At 35.6% G+C, this 17,291-nt stretch overlaps 1 protein-coding gene across 1 annotated transcript in view; it reads right to left on the reverse strand.

Moving 5' to 3' along the window:
• Positions 1-4,833: 4,833 nt before the first annotated feature.
• MSH4 (mutS homolog 4) overlaps positions 4,834-17,291 on the reverse strand; it is a 114,621-nt gene continuing 102,163 nt past the window's right edge. Inside the window, exon 20 of the mRNA XM_015142713.3 lies at positions 4,834-5,377. Within this exon, the coding sequence (XP_014998199.2) occupies positions 5,186-5,377 (192 nt within the window). The 3' untranslated portion in view covers positions 4,834-5,185. The remainder of the gene's footprint in view (positions 5,378-17,291) is intronic.

Genomic DNA, 17,291 nt, shown 5'->3' on the forward strand with positions numbered 1-17,291 from the left:
TTATAGGATTGAATTACAGAAATGCTTACTTATATACTTTATTAAAATGTTTATAACAGCATATTTTAAGCTCATAAATATAGAAGTACATATTATAGACGGGCTATTCACATGAATATTTCCTTTACTAGAAACATGTAAAATAGTTATATATTTTGGTTAAAAATAAGTTAATATAAAGAAAGCCTAAAAGCTACCTTTAGTCTAGCACATAAAGAAACACTAGATTGGTGATCCAGATGAAGCAATTTATCTGGCCAAATACCTCAGCAAATCTTTTGACATTTATTCTCTAATTTTCATCCTTTTCTTCCATCCTTCTCTTCGTATGTCTTCAACTCTAAGAAAGATTAATAACTTTGGTCTAGTCTTCACTTTTATTGACTATGTCTCATACGTATTCTAAAGGGTGGGCAATAAGCAGCAACTAAGTTTCAGGAACTTCTTCCTACTGGAATTCTGATTACTTCCATATTTCTCAACATGATAAATCCAACACCACCCAGAATCTTACTGAACTCTTCCCTTCTGTAATAGTTTCCTAGAGTTGCCGTAACAAAGTGCCACACACTGGGTACTTTATTTCTCATCTCACAGTTGTGAATCCTACAAGTCCAAAATCAAGGTGTCACCAGGGCCCTCCTCCCTCTAAAGCTTTTACAAGAATTCTTCCTTACCTCATTCTAGCTTCTGGTGGTTTCCCTTCCTTGGCTTGTAGCTGCATCACTTCAATCCTTTGTCTTCATATGGTGTTCCCCTCTGTCTTCATGTGGTCTTATAAGGACACCTGTCATGTCTTATCTGATTACATTCACAATAATCCCATTTCCAAACATCACATTCTGAGGTATTGAGGGTTAGCACTCGAACCTATCTTTTTTATTGTTTTCACATTTAAAACATTTTTGTCTTTTTTTTTAAGTTCAGGGGTACATGTGCAGGATGTGTAGGTTTGTTACACAGGTAAATGTGTGCCATGGTGGTTTGCTGCACAGGTCATCCCATCACCTAGGTATTAAGACCAGCATCCATTAGCTGTTCTTCCTGATGCCCTCCCTCTTCCGTCTCCACCCTCTGCCAGGCCCTGGTGTGTGTTGTTCCCCTCCATGTGTCCATGTGCTCTCATCATTTAGATCCCACTTATAAGTGAGAACATGCGGTGTTTGGTTTTCTGTTCCTGCATTAATTTGCTGAGGATAATGACCTCCAGCTCCAACCATATTCCCTCAAAAGACATATCTTTCAAATCAGTGTCTTCTCTCCCTCATCAGGCACTCTGCCCACTCAACTCTTCTCTCCTCCCACACGCATCTGTCCCATTCCCATCATTTCTACCTTTAACCCTCATCAACTCTACTAAAACAGTCTCTTAAACTATTTGGTCTCCTTGACTCTGGTTTCAACTGCCCATTTCAAAATCATTCATGCTAACACCCAGATGATCTTATTAAGATGGAAATCTAATCACGTTATACTACCATCACTACTACCACCATCCCTTGCCAATCCCCCAAGGGCAAACATGCCTTAAAACTCTACAGTGGTTTATAGGAGAAACTGATAGAAAGCACCTAGCTTCACTCTCTCTCATATGCACTGTATCCTCTAGCTAAACTAAGCTGCTTACTGCTTCACATATCTTTACTTACACATATGCTGATCTATCTAAAATGCCTTTTCCTTCCTAAAAACCCAATATATTTTATCCTTTAAATTCCCTTTGACCAACAAGCATTACATACTCTTGGTTCCAGTACTTTAACCATTCCTCTATTATGGCACTTATCACATGGTGCTCCAATCCTAATATATGTGTTTTTTTCTCTTTATTACACCCAAGGTTCTCAAAGTCAAACACCCTATCTCTTGTACCTCTAACATCTAATATGTTGCCTGGTTCATAGAAAATATTTATTGAATTAGATTTGTTTTATAGATTTCTAAAAGTAATACTCTAAAACTTTTGCTTGAAGGAACAGATCTTAAAATGTGCTTTCAGAGAGGCTAAAAGTAGTTAAAAAACAGAAAAAAGAGAAATAAAACATCACTGCTGGCTAAAAACATTATCAGACTAGCTTTAAAAATTTTTTGAAAAGCATTACTCACTGCACACCTATTAAAATGGCTCAATTAAAAAAATAAAAGAAAGCTGACAATACCAAGTACTAGTCAACATAAGGAGCAACTGGAACTCACACATAGCTGATGAGAATGAAAAGTGGTATAGTCACTCTGGAAAAGACTGGCAGCTTCTTATGAAATAAAACATACACTTAACATATGACACAGCTATTTTACTCCTATTTAATCTAGATAAATGAAAACTTATGCTCCCAAAAAAACCCTGTATAGGAAGGTTTATGGTAGCTTTATTCATAATCACTGAGAACTAAAAACCCAAATGTCCCTCAATGAATGAAAGAATGACAAACTCTGGCACATATAAACAATGAAATACTTGTCAGCAATAAAAAGGCACAGCAACACGTATACATTTCAAATGCATTATGCAAAAGAAGCCAGTCTCAAAAGGTTACATGCTATATGGATTTCATTTGTTGGACATTCTGGGAAAAAACAAAACTACAGAGAAAGAAAACAGGCCTGCGATTGCTGGGTTAAAGTTAAGGGTCAGGGAAAGATTTGACTACAAAGGAACAGCACCAGGGAAGTCTTTTGGTGTGATGGAACTGTTCTGGTGGTTTTTGCTGGTGGTTACGTGAATCCATAAATGTACTAAAATTCATAGGACCATACACCAAAAAATTTAATTTTATTGAATGTAAATGTAAAAATAAATGCATTACTTCCTAGGCATGAGAATAAGCTATGTTTCTTCTCCACCCCCCACAAATTTAACCCCTAAACTTGAAAAAGACTATCTTATGTAGGATTTTATCCTGTGAGGAGAAAAGTGGAACAGGCTAAAATAATGGCTTTACGGTGGAAATTAAAGGAGTTTGCTAACACATTATGGGCATTTACCTTGAAAGACTGGATTATGAGATAATGATCTATAATATTAGAAAAAGGCAAAGGCAAAGAGGAACGAAAGAGTAGAGCAAATCGATCTTAAAATTAAGAAATGGATTGTCTCCCTAGTATTCACCTTCATTTTATAGTATCATGACATAATAATTATATCTTTATTTGATTTGGTTTTCTGTATGTTTCTGCTACACACAAAATGGTTTAAGAAGAAGTAATTTAATTTTAAGAAGATATAAACCTGTTTTTATTTCAGTATCTCAATTCTAGAATAAAAGACATTAATCATTTGGCTGCAGTTTTTGCATCAAAAGCTTTAATTGATGAAAAATGTCTTAAAACTTTGGTGGAATTTCACATTGAGGTTAAATCTAAAAAGAAGCGAATGTATTTGAGGAAATGATATTCAGCATATTTGATATGTTGCACTCGTCTCTGCTTGCCTGTTTTTTTTCCTCACTGCCTACTCCCTTTCCACCTTTTATTGCTTTCCTCTCTTTCTTTCCTGCCACCCCAATCTGCCATGCCTTTTCCTCCTCAGTGTCTTCTTGAAATTTGCCACAAACCTAAATTACCTAACTGCCTTTAGAAATGACCACCTAGGCCTGGCGCTGTGGCTCAAGCTGTAATCCCAGCACTCTGGGAGGCCGAGACGGGCGGATCACGAGGTCAGGAGATCAAGACCATCCTGGTTAACACGGTGAAACCCCGTCTCTACTAAAAAAATACAAAAAAACTAGCCGGGTGAGGTGGCGGGCGCTTGTAGTCCCAGCTACTGGGGAGGCTGAGGCAGGATAATGGAGTGAACCCGGCAGGCGGAGCTTGCAGTGAGCCAAGATCCGGCCGCTGCACTCCAGCCTGGGTGACAGAGCGAGACTCCGTCTCAAAAAAAAAAAAAAAAAAAAGAAAAAAGAAATGAACACACAAGGCCAGGCGCAGTGGCTCACATCTGTAATCCCAGTACTTTGGGAGGCCGAGGCAGGCGGATCACCTGAGGTCAGGAGTTCGAGACTAGCCTGGCCAACATTATGAAACCTCATATCTACCAAAAAATACAAAAATAAGCCAGTCATGGTGGTCAGTGCCTGTAGTTCCAGATACTCAGGAGACTAATGCAATAGAATCGCTTGAAGCAGGGAAGTGGAGGTTGCAGTGAGTAGAGATCGCACCATTGCACTCCAGTCTGGGGGACAAGAGTGAGAATCTGTCTCAAAAAGAAAAAAAAATAAACAAAAAGAAATGACCACACAAAATAGAATTCATTTCAGAGGCTGTGAATTAAAACATAGCTAATAGTCAAATAAAATATTGTGATAGTTTCTCTAAAACATGACAATAGGGAATATAAGTAATCTAACAAGACATTTAATATATATTGAATTGAATGTAAAACAAACAATAATTTACATTTACTTTTCCAAAATAATATGTGTATCATTTAAATTATAACTTTTTTGATATACTTGACTACTAATAATTACTTAGAATGCTGAGAGTTTAATAAAGTCGACAAACATTAATATTAATTGTTACAGAATAAAATATGGCCCTAAGTGGTCTGCGAATAATATTGGGGGGTCAAATTACTATGAATACTGTAGCTTACTAAATAAATAATTCAAATGTATACCTTGAATTCCAGACACTTAGTTGCCCGAGAAAAGAATAACTTGTCTATGTTAGGCCTTTGTGCTGAGATTACTCACTTAGCAGAGTGATTCCAAAATTACTCTGATGAACTTCAGAACCCTCCAGGGTTGGAATGTGGGGGTACTAATTAATAAACTGTTGAGTTATAGGGCATTATTACTTCAGAATAGAATGTAAAAGAAAAGCTCAAAAAAGTTTCCAGACCTAAAAAGAAAGGTGTTTATTAAACTAGGGTATTTACAATAATATTTTAAATTATAACTTGTAAGTATAAATAAACTTAGGTCTTACTAATGTGAATTTTTGTGAGAAAAAAGTGGTATATTGTATTTTTTCCTAACATAAAAACTATTCCTTTAAGTAGTTCTCATTTAAGTTACAATAAATATTTTTCATGTAGAATATATAGATGACAATTGTGCCGTTAATATAATGTCATTTTCAGTTAAAATATGAAATTTGGAAAATATTATTTTCCTTATATCTGAGAAGAAAAATAAATTCTAGGTTCCTTGAATTAAGATATATTATTACATTAGAATTGTTATTATTCTTCAGTCTTTCCTGGAACTTGTTCAGTCTTGGGAAAATCTTCCTTGTACTTCTTCTTGAGGTTACTTAAATATATTCGTAAACTGTCTGGATCCAATTGAGAGTTTCGAGCAGTTTGAACAAGCCTAGTGGCTAGATGGTACACAGCTCTCTGTCTTTCCATCTCAGGGGTGCTCCTTTGGTTTTGCTGTCATTGAAAAAAAAAAAAAAATATATATATATATATATGTGTGTGTGTGTGTATATATATATATATGAATATCATAATTTTTATTTAAACCGCATGTTGGCAATATTCTATCTCCTTCCATAGACATATGGAACTCAAGGGTTAACTAATTCCTTTGAATAAATCAGTTTCCTCCAACAAGGAAAGAATATACAAGAAGAAATAAAAGAAATATTGTATTTGAAAGAATATAATTTCTTCTGAGTATCTGCTACTTTATCACAGATTTTATGTTCTTGAAAATTACTTGTCAATGAAAAAAGTTCTGCTAAATAGGTCAGATTTCTCAACATAATACCAAAAAGTAATAGAAAATCCACCAGAGATAGGTTCTACAAACACTTTCTCATTAAAAATGTGTGGGAGAACAGCATTGCTCATTGCTACTTTTAAATGATGCCAAAGAGTACTATTCTGATATCTCCTTACTTTAATTCCCCAACAGATAAACTGGCACACAGAATGAGTCATCAGAAAATTGCTTGCCCCTAAAGAGAGTACATATATAAAAACTGCTGGAGCCTAAGAGAAAATACTGCCTGAGGGGTAAATTACATTTTAAAAATAAATAATATGAATAGCTATTTAAAATTATGCCTTAATTTTTAATAAACTAAACTTCAGGATACCCAAGAAATAATATTTAAAACAGGAATGTAGAAGTTCTTTAGATACTTGGTCTTAAATTGAACTTCGGGACTGCAAATATACCTAGAAAATTATCATTTCACCTCTTTGCCTGAACTAGATAGAGGAATCAGCATTTTTAAACTTAACTTTTTAATCTTAACTCTTAGCGAGTTTCCCTGAAATATAATCCCTTCAACTCATAATAGCAAGCAACTCCAGATTTTTTTTTACTTTTCACTATAGGAAAAATGAGTAAGATTTTATGAGGCAGAATAAGATTATCATATATTCACCCATCTATCTATTTGGTACACTGATCAGCTACCAATTAGTCTATTATTTTAAAAAAGTTATTGAATATCTACTATCATCTACGTTCCAGGCCTCTAAGCTTATGTTTATATATCTATGGGGGATACAAAAATGTAAACCTTACATGACAACAGAACTCAAGGAGCTTACAGTCTTAATGGTTAAAAAAAAAGAGGCTTGTTTATAAGTAACTGATTATGGTAATTATAAAAAGTCCCATAAAACAGCCACAAAATACTCAGAGGAAGGGAAACTCACTTCCAGCTCAGGCCAAGAAAAGCTTGAATAGGATGGAGTATTGGAATGAATCCTGATAGATAAAAGAGCTTAGATGAGAAGTTATTCCACAGAGGAAACAGTTAGAGCAGGTACATTGGAAAGCATGGTACACAATCAGGTCAATATGATGAAATGGCAAGTAATTCAATGTAGTAATGACAAGCAATTTAATTTACAAGATTGAAATTGCAGAAATGTAGATTATGTGAAATTGAGTGATATAAATGTAAGCTTGGCGTAGAAAACAAAGGAAAATCATAAAGCAGAAGCCAACAAGGTTTACAATCACATAAAGACTGGTTAAGAAGGCAAATCCCTGAGCCACAGGAGATCCTTGACAATCTAGTATGGTACCCCGTATCTCAGGCAATTCTAATGCAGGTAATTCTAAAATATATTTTGAGAATTACAGAGGACTTTTTACACTAGACAAAGGAGTTCAACTTTACTTCGTAAGAAATCATTAAAAGTTTCTGAGTAGGCAAACTACATAATAAAAACCATGCATTAGGAGACAATCTGGTAGAAGTGTAAAAAATAGATTGAAAAAGAGAGAGAACTTACCGCATAGTCCTAAGGACAGGTGATTAAGAGGAAGGATCCATATATGACTTTGGTGGGTCACTGAGAGACTTAAAGGTGAAGAGATAAGAGAATTTTTTTTAGAAGATGATAAATTTAACTTTGGCTTTTAAACATAGATTAAGATATGAAGGGGAAATACGGAGAAAAATGTATAGATTCAGAGTTGAACAGAAATGATGATGGACGCTGTGAGAAAAGATGAGATCACCAAGTGCAGATTTTAAAAAGAAAGGAAACAAGGGCAAAAATCTTAGAAACTTTTAAGTGGAATAAAAACTTGTAAGTTTTAAGTGGAATAAAAACTTTTAAGTGGAATAGAAACTTGTAAGTGGAATAAGAAAAAGTAATGATGATGAATAAGAAAAAGTAATGATGATGGCTGGGTGCAGTGGTTCATGCCTGTAATCCCAGCACTTTGGGAAGAAGAGGTGGGCGGAATGCTTGAGCCCAGAAGTTTGTTCAAAACCAGCCTGGGCAATATAGTGAGACCTTGTTTCAAAAAAAAAAAAAAGAAAAAGAAAAAGAAAAGAAAAAGCACTAGTGAAGAAGGAACAGAAGAAGTAATCAAACAGGTAGGAGAATGAAAACATCCAGGAGAGAATAATTCCACATAGCCAAGAGAGGGCAGAATTAAGAAAAGAGAAAACAAGGGTAGTGTCAAGTGCCATAGAGAGATCATGGAAGATCAGAAGTGAAAAGAAGGACAAAGGATTTTATAATAAATTGGTATTTAAGAGAAAACTTGAGGTAGAGTGATGACAATAAGACTCAGTGTAAACATGAGAAATGAAAGAAGTAAACTTTTGATAAATTTGCAGTAAAAAGAAAATGAAATAATAGTTTCAAAAGTAAACAGGCAGAATTTTAGGGAGAAATCTAAGCATACTCATAGAGAAAGGAAAAGCCTGTGACTAAAATATTAAAGATGCAAAAAAGAATAAAGGAAACTGAGAAGTAATACCTTAGTGGAGATTTTTTTTTTTAATGGTAGAAAAGTTAACCTTTTGTCTGAAAGTCAGTCTCTTCCTCTGAGATAAGATGGAAGAGAGATGGTAGAGAAACAGAAATATTCAAAACAAAATTTTGAAGGAGGGAAGGTTCAAGAACTCATGAAGATGACCTCAAATTTGTTAAAAAGTAGGAGGCATATTATCTGTAGAGAGTGAGGTGATTGAGAGTTCAGGAAGAGTGAAACTGTTTCAAAAGAGTTATTGCAAAAGAAGCTAAATAATAAATAAAAAGAAGAAAAAAAAATACAATTCTCATCACATACCATGGCCTATTGGGGGATGGGGGGTAAAGGCAGGGATAGCATTAGGACAAATATCTAACACATGCAGGGCTTAAAATCTAGATGACGGGTTGATGGGTGCAGCAAACCTGTATGTTCTGCACGTGTATCCCAGAACTTGAAGTATATAATTAAACAAAAGAAAAAAATACAGTTCTGGATATTAACAAAATGGCAGAGTAAAAGCAATCTGCCTTTGCTCTCCCCACAGAGAATCAAAAGCAAATATCCAGAGCACAGATTAACACCAGCAACATCTGAGAAGCCAAATCTGAGGCTGAAATGATAACTGGGACACAGAGAAGTGAGAAACTCTGAGCAGACAATAACAAGAAAGAAAGCTCTCTATCTGCAATGCCCCTGCCCCAATCTGCCAGGCATCATGCACAGAAAATTCCTCCCAGTCTCATTTGTTCTACTCTGGCAAAAGTGAGATTGAGGTGAATAGCCAGCTTCCCCACCATCTTGGGTTCCTTTGCAGAAAAATCATTCCTGCCTAAACCCACAGGAAGCACCACTAGTGAAAACTGCCTGAGGGCAGCTAGAGACAAAGAGGGGAGTGGAATTAGAAACTCCAGCCTGTAAAACTACTCTTCATTTCAGTCAAAGGAGACACCAAATCAGTGTGGCTGTTCAGCAGCACCATGCTAGAGGAAGCAGATGCCACAGGTCATCCGGGTATAAACTCCTAGCCAGCCTTTCCACACAACTGAGGTATCCCCTCTAAGAACGCTACCATCTGAGATGGGCAGTACTGCAGACATTTGCCAGAGCTGAGGAAATTCTGGGCTTAAGGTGCCATCTAGTGCTGAAAAGGAGGCAACAATCTAAGATTAAGGGGAATCACAGACAATTGCAAAGAACTTCCAAGCAAACATACAACCTAGAAAGTCCAACAAGTGAGATACTGAAGATAAACTAATCCTTCATTGCAAAAACATAGATATGTGTCCACAAGGAACAACAGCAATCAGGAAACTACGACCTCCCCAAATGAACAAAGCAAGGAGCTGGTGATCAACACTGTGATGAGATGGTGATACGTGAGCCCTCAGATCAAGAATTCAAAATAGCAGTTTTAAGGAAATTAATGAACTCCAAAACAGCACGGAAAAAACAATTGATAAATTTATCAGAGAAATTTAATAAAGAGATTGAAGTTTGGCCGGGCACATTGGCTCATACCTGTAATCCCAATACTTTGGAAGGCCAAGGTGGGCAGATCATTTGAGGTCAGGAGTTTGAGACCAGCCTGGCCAACACGGTGAAACCCCATCTCTCCTAAAAATAGAAAAATTAGCCAGGCATGGTGGTGTGTGCCTGTTATCCCAGCTACACAGGAGGCTGAGGCAGGAGAATTGCTTGAACCCAGGAGGCGGAGATTGCACTGAGCTGAGATAGCACCACTGCACTCCAGCCTGGGAGACATAACCAGACTCTGTCTGAAAACAACAACAACAAAAAGAAAAACAGATGAAAGTTTAAAAAAATCAAATGGCAAACAGATTTGAAACCCGGGAACTGAGAAATATATTTGTTGAACTGAAAAAAAGTACAGAGGCTCTCCAAAAAAGAAATGGATCACGCAGAAGAAAGAATCAGAGAGATGAGCCAGGCATGGTGGCTCATGACTATAATACCAGCACTTTGGGAGACTGAGGTAGTTAGATCACTTGAGCCTAGGAGTTAGAGACCAGCCTGGCCAACATGGTGAAACCCTCTCTCACTAAAAAATTAGCCAGGCATGGCAGCACATGCCTGTAATTCCAGCTACTTGAGTAGCTGAGGCACAAGAAATACTTGAATCCAAGAAGTGGAGGTTGCAGTAAGCCAAGATATAGTCAGAGGGGGAAAAAAAACCAAACAAAAACAAAAAACAGAATGAAAGGAATGAAGAGAGCCTGAAAGAGATACACACACACACACACACACACACACACACACACACACACATATACCTTGAACAAACAAATCTAAAATTCACTGGTCTTCAAGAGAGAATTGAGAAAGAGCAAAGAGTAGAATGCCTATTTAAAGAAATAATAATGATGGAAAACCTATTAAACCTAGAGAAAATGTTAATATCCAGGTACAAGAGGTCACAGAACACCAAATATATTCATCCCAAATAAGACAACCCAAATGATAAAATAATCAAACTCTCAAAAGTCAAGGAGAAAGAGAATCCTAAAAGCAGCAAGAGAAAAGAAGCAAATAACATATAAAGCAGGTCCAATTCATCTGGCAACAGACCTCTCAATAAAAACCATATAGATCAGGAGGGAGTGGAACAACAGATTCAAAGTGTTGAGGGGAAAAGAGCTGCAAACTGAGAATACTATACCTAGCAAAACTTTCCTTCAAACGTGAAGGAGAGAAAAAGTCTTTTCCAGACAAACAAAAGCTGAGGAAATGCATCATTACTAGACCCATATAATAAGAAATGTTAAAAGAGAGCTCTTAAATCTGAAAGGAGAGAATGCTAACATGCAAAAGACAAACAAACAAACTTGAAGGTATGAAACTCACTGGTAAATGTAAGTACTTAAATTCAGAATACTCTTATACTATAAATGTGATGTGTAATCTACTCATATCTCTAACATAAAGACTATAAGACACATTTATTAGCCTGGCGTGGTGGCAGGCACCTGAAGTCCCAGCTACTCAGGAGGCTGAGGCAGGAAAATGGTGTTAACCCGGGAGGCGGAGCTTGCAGTGAGCCAAGATGGAGCCACTGCACTCCAGCCTGGGCGACAGAGTGAGACTCCATCTCAAAAAAAAAAAAAAAAAAAGAAAAAGAAAAAGATACATTTATAAAAATGGTAACTACAGAAACCTTTAAAGAAATAGACAACATAAGAAGGTGTAAACAGAGACAAGAAAAAATCAAAATGTCAGGGGAATGAAGTTAAAGTATAGAGTGTTTTAGTTTTTCCATTGTTTGTTACTTTTCTTCCCTCTATGGTCAAAACTAAGTAGTTATCTGTTTAAAATAATGTGTTATAGCTATAAGATATTTTATAAGCCTCATGATAATCATAAATTAAAAACCTATAATATATATATTAAAAATATAAAGCAATGAATTAAAATATACTACCAGAAAAAATTACTTCATCAAAAAGGAAGAAAGAGAGAGAGCACTTACTAAACAACCAGATAACAAGTAACAAAATGGTAGTAGTAAGTCTTTATCAGTAATAGTATTGAATGTAAATGTTCCAAATTCTCCAATTAAAACACACAAATGGATTTAAAAAACAATACCTACAGGAGTTCAAGAACAGCGTGGAAAACATGGTGAAACCCTGACTGTACTAGAAATACAAAAATTAGCTGGGTGTTCAGGCAGGTGCCTGTAATTCCTAGCTACTTGGGAGGCTGAGGCAGAAGAACCGCTTGAACCTGGGAGGTGGAGGTTGCAGTGAACTGAGATCAAGCCACTGTACTCCAGCCTGGGTGACAGAGCAAAACTCTGCCTGAAAAAAAATAATAATAATAAAAAAAGACCTAACTATGGCCGGGTGCAGTGGCTCAAGCCTGTAATCCCAGCACTTTGGGAGGCCGAGGCGGGCGGATCACAAGGTCAGGAGATCGAGACCACAGTGAAACCCCGTCTCTACTAAAAATACAAAAAATTAGCCGGGCGCGGTGGCGGGCGCCTGTAGTCCTAGCTACTCAGGAGGCTGAGGCAGGAGAATGGCGTGAACCCAGGAGGCGGAGCTTGCAGTGAGCCGAGATCGCGCCACTGCACTCCAGCCTGGGCAACAGCGTGAGACTCCGTCTCAAAAAAAAAAAAAAAAAAAAAAAAAAAAAAAGACCTAACTATATGCTGCTAACTAGAAACTCACTTCACCTATAAAGTCATACTAGATTAAAAGTAAAGGGATGGAAGAAGATATTCCAGATAAATAAAAACCAAAAAGGAACAGGAGTAGCTATGTTTATATCAGATAAGACAGATTTCAAGTCAAAGATTGTAAAAAAAGACAAAAAATGTTATTCTATAATAATAAAGGGGTCAATTCAGCAAGAAGACACAACAATTATAAATATATATTCACCCAACACTGGACCATCCAAATATACAAAACAAAAATTCATAGATATACAGAGAGATATAGACTGCAATACAATACTAGTACGAGTCTTCAACCTTCCATTCTCAGTAATGGCCAGATCATCCAAACAGAAAATCAACAATTAAGCACTGAAGTTAAACTACACTCTAGACTGCTTGGACCTCATTGACATTTGCAGAACATTCCATCCAACTGCTGCAGAATACAAATTCTTCTCATCATCACGTGAAACATTCTCCAGGATAAACAATACATTAGGCCACAAAGCAAGTGTCAATAAATTCATAAATGTTGAAATCATATGAAGTATATTTTATTCCATAATGGAATAAAACTAGAAATCAATAACAGAATGAACTTTTGGAAACTATATAAACACATGGAAAATAAATAACATGCCCCTGAACAATCAATGGGTCAATAAAGATATTAAAAAGAAAAATTTTAAACTTCTTAAAAAAATACACAACATACTAAAATCTATGACATACAGCAACATATTGCTAAGAGAAATGTTTATAGCAATAAACACCTACAACAAAAATGTAGAAACATTTCCAAAAAAAAAAAAAAAGAAAATGCCTAATGAGGTACTTCTCGAAGCTGGGAAAGCAAAAACAAGCCAAACCTAAAATTGGTAGAAGAAAAGAAATAATAGAGATCAGAGCAGAAATAAATGAAGTTGAAACCAAAATAAATACAAAAGACAAACAAATCTTTAGGTAGACCAACTAAAAAGAGAGAAGACCCAAACAAAATCAGAAATGTAAAAGGAGACATAACAATTGATACCACAGAAGTACAAAGGATCATTAGAGACTATTGTAAACAACTATATACCAACAAATTGGAAAACCTGAAAGAAAGAAAGAAATTCCTGGAGACATACAACTTACCAGGATTGAAGCATGAAGAAATAGAAAACAAGAATAGACCTATAATGAATAATGCCATTGAAGTAATAATAAAAAACTCCCATCAAAGAAAACCCCACAATATAAGGAGACCCCCATCTCTGCAAAAAAAAAAAAAAAAAAAAAAAGAAAAGAAAAAAAATTAAAAATTAGCCAGATGTGGTGGTGTGTACCTGTGGTCTCAGCTATTTGGAAGGCTGAGGTAAGAGGATTGCTTGAGCCAGGAGGTCAAGTAAGCAGTGGGCTGGGATTGCACCACCACACTCCAGTCTAGGCAACAGAGCAAGATCCTGTAAAAAAAAAAAAAAAAAAAAGAAAAGAAAAAAAGGAAGGAAGAAGAAAAGAAAAAGAAAGAAGAAGAAAAAGAGAAGAAAAGCCAGTACCTGATGATTTCACTGCTGAATTATACCAGATATTTTTAAAGAGGAATGAATACCAAGTCTACTCAAATTATTTCAATTAACTACAGAGGAGGGAATACTTCCAAACTCATTCTATGAGGTTAGTATTACCCTGATATCAAAATCAGACTATGAAACAACAAAAAAAGAAAACTACATGCCAATATTCCTACTAAACATAAATGAAGAGCTCAACAAAATACTAGCAAACCAAATACAACAACATATTGAAAAGATCATTCACCATGATTACATGGAATTCATCCCAGGGATGCCAGAATGATATAACATATGCAAATCAATAAATATGATATGTCATATTAACAGAATCAAGGACAAAAACCATATGATCAATTCAATAGATGCTGAAAAAGCATTTGACAAAATTCAACATTCCTTTATGACAAAAACTCTCAACAAACTGGGTATAGAAGGAACACACCTCAAAATAATAAGGGACATACATTACAAACCCACAACAAAATCATACTATGGAAGTAAAAATTGAAAGCCTTTCCTCTAACTTCTGAAACAAAACAAGGACACCCACTTTCACCACTTTTATTCAACATAGTACTGGATGTCCTAGCGAGAGCAATTAAGCAAGAAAAAGAAACAAAGGGCATCCAAACTGGAAAGGAAGAAGTCAAAATATCCTTTTTGCAGATGATATATTATACTTAGAAAACCCTAAAGACTCCACCAAAAACATAAAAATCAGTGACATTTGTATATGTTAATAATGAACAAACTGAAAAAATACAAAAAGAAATCCCATTTATGGATTGGAAGAATAAATATTGCTAAAATGTGTTCACAGATTGGAAGAATAAATACTGCTAAAATGCCAACACTATTCAAAGTAATCTATAGATTCAATACAATCCCTATCAAAGTAACACAGACATTCTTCACAGAAGTGGAAAAAAATCCTAAAATTTATATGGAACCACAAAATACTTCAAATAGTCAAAGCAACCCTGAACCAAAAGAAAGACCTGGAAACATCATACTATCTGACTTCAAAATATACTATAAAGCCATAGTAACCAAAACAGCAGAGTCCTGGCATAAAAACAGACACATTGAAAAATGGAACATAATAGAGAACCCAGAAATAAGTCCAAGCATTTACAGTCAACTCATTTTCAACAAGACACCAAGAAGACAGTCTCTTCAATAAATAGTGCTGGGAAAAATAGATAACTATATACAGAAGAATGAAGGCAGACTCATATTTCTTACCAAATATAAAAATCTAATCTAAAAGAATTAAAGACTTAAATGTAAGACCTGAAACTATGAAACTACTTGAAGAAAACATTGGGAAATGCTTTAGGATATTAATGTGGGCAAAGACATTTTGGGTAAAACCTCAAAAGTGCAGGCAACAAAAGCAAAAATAGACATAAAATTACATTATGTTAAAAAGCTTCTGCATAGCAAAAAAACTTAACAAAGTGAAGAGACAGCCTACAGAAGGGGAGGAAATATTTTCAAGCTCTCCTTCCAACAACCAAATAAGCAAAATAATAACAAACAAATAATAACCAAAACATCTAAGGAACTCAATAGCAAAAAATCCCACCAAATAAACCCAATTAAAAAATTGGCAAAACATCTGAATAGACATTTCCCAAAAGAAGACATACAAATAACCAACAGGTGGTGGGAATGCAAATTAGTTCAACCTCACGGAGATTTCTCAAAGAACTAAAAGAACTATATAAATATACACATATATAACACCTGTACCTAGTTCATCACAGCACTATTCAGAATAGCAAAGTTATGAAACCAACTTAAACACCCATCAATAGTTGACTGCATAAAGAAAACCACGGAACACTATATAGCCATAAACAAGAATGAAATCATGTCCTTCACAGCAACATAGATGGAGTTGGAGGCCATTATCCTAAATGAACTAACTCAGAAACAGAAAACCAAATACTGCATGTTCTCACTTGTAAGTGAGAGCTAAACAGTGGGTACACAGATGGAAATAACTGTCACTGGGGATAAAAAGGGGAAAGGTGGGAGGTGGCAAGGGTTAAAAACTACCTATTGGGTACAATGCTAACTATTTGGCTATTGGGTACACTAGGAGCCCAACTCCCATCAGTATGCAATATACCTATGTAACAAGCAAGCACATGTACCCCCTCAATCTAAAATAAAGTAAAATAAAAATAAACAAAAAATAGGCAATGTGGGTATATTATTGTAACTACATCATAGTTGTTGTGAAAAGGGGCCCTTAAGAAGAAGAACTGAGTTCATTGCTCCACTGGAAAAAAACCTAGGGAAGTTTCTTGGGGGAAGTTCACATCTGAGCTAGGTAAAAATGTTAAATAAAAATTATAGGGATGAGGTAGATGGAGGAAGAGGAATGAAATTCTTAGCAGAGGGAACAACATAAGTGAAATAAAAGAGGTTAAAAAACAAAACAAACATATAGCCAACAGGTATATGAAAAAATGTTCAACATCATCAGTCATTAAAGAAATACATATTAAAACCACAATGAGATATCATCTCACCTAGTTAAAATGGCTTTTATCCAAAAGGCAGACAATTAACAAATGCTGGTGAGGATAGAGAAAGGGGAATGTGCATACACTGTTGATGGGAATGTAAATTAGTATTGCCACTATGAAAAATAGTATGGAGGGTCCTCAAAAAACTAAAAATAGCACTATCATATGATCCAGCAGTCCTATTGCTGGGCATCTATCCAAAAGAAAGAAAATAAGTATATCAAAGAGATGTTTATATTCCCACATTTGCTGCAGCACTATTCACAATAGCCAAGATATGGATCAAGCTAAGTGTCCATCAACAGATGAATGGATAAAGAAAATGTGGTACATATACACAATGGAATATTATTCAGCCAAAAAAGAAATGAAATCCTTGCAACTGTAGCAACATGGATAAAGAATCACTATGCTAAATGAAATAAACCAGGCACAGAAAGACAAATACCACATGTTCTCACTTATATGCCTGAGCTAAAAGAGTTGATCTCATGGAGGTGAAGAGCTCATTGATGGTTACTAGAGGTTAGGAAAGGTTCGGAGGAGGAAAGAGATGAATAGAGGTCAGTTAATGAGTACAAAAATACAGTTAGACTGAAGAAATAAAGTCTACTGTATGATAGTTCAGTAGGGTGACTATAGTTAATATTTGTTGTATAGTTCAAAATAGCTAGAAGGTAAGAATTGGGATGTTTCCAACACGAACTAAAGAAAAATGCTTGGGGTGATGGCTATCCCAACTACCCTGATTTGATCATTACACATTGCATGCAAGTATCAAAATATCACATGTACCCCCAAAATATGTACAACTATTAAGTATCAATTAAAAAAA

Source organism: Macaca mulatta, chromosome 1, assembly GCF_049350105.2.
Source record: "Macaca mulatta isolate MMU2019108-1 chromosome 1, T2T-MMU8v2.0, whole genome shotgun sequence".
In the NCBI taxonomy this organism is placed as follows: domain Eukaryota; kingdom Metazoa; phylum Chordata; class Mammalia; order Primates; family Cercopithecidae; genus Macaca; species Macaca mulatta.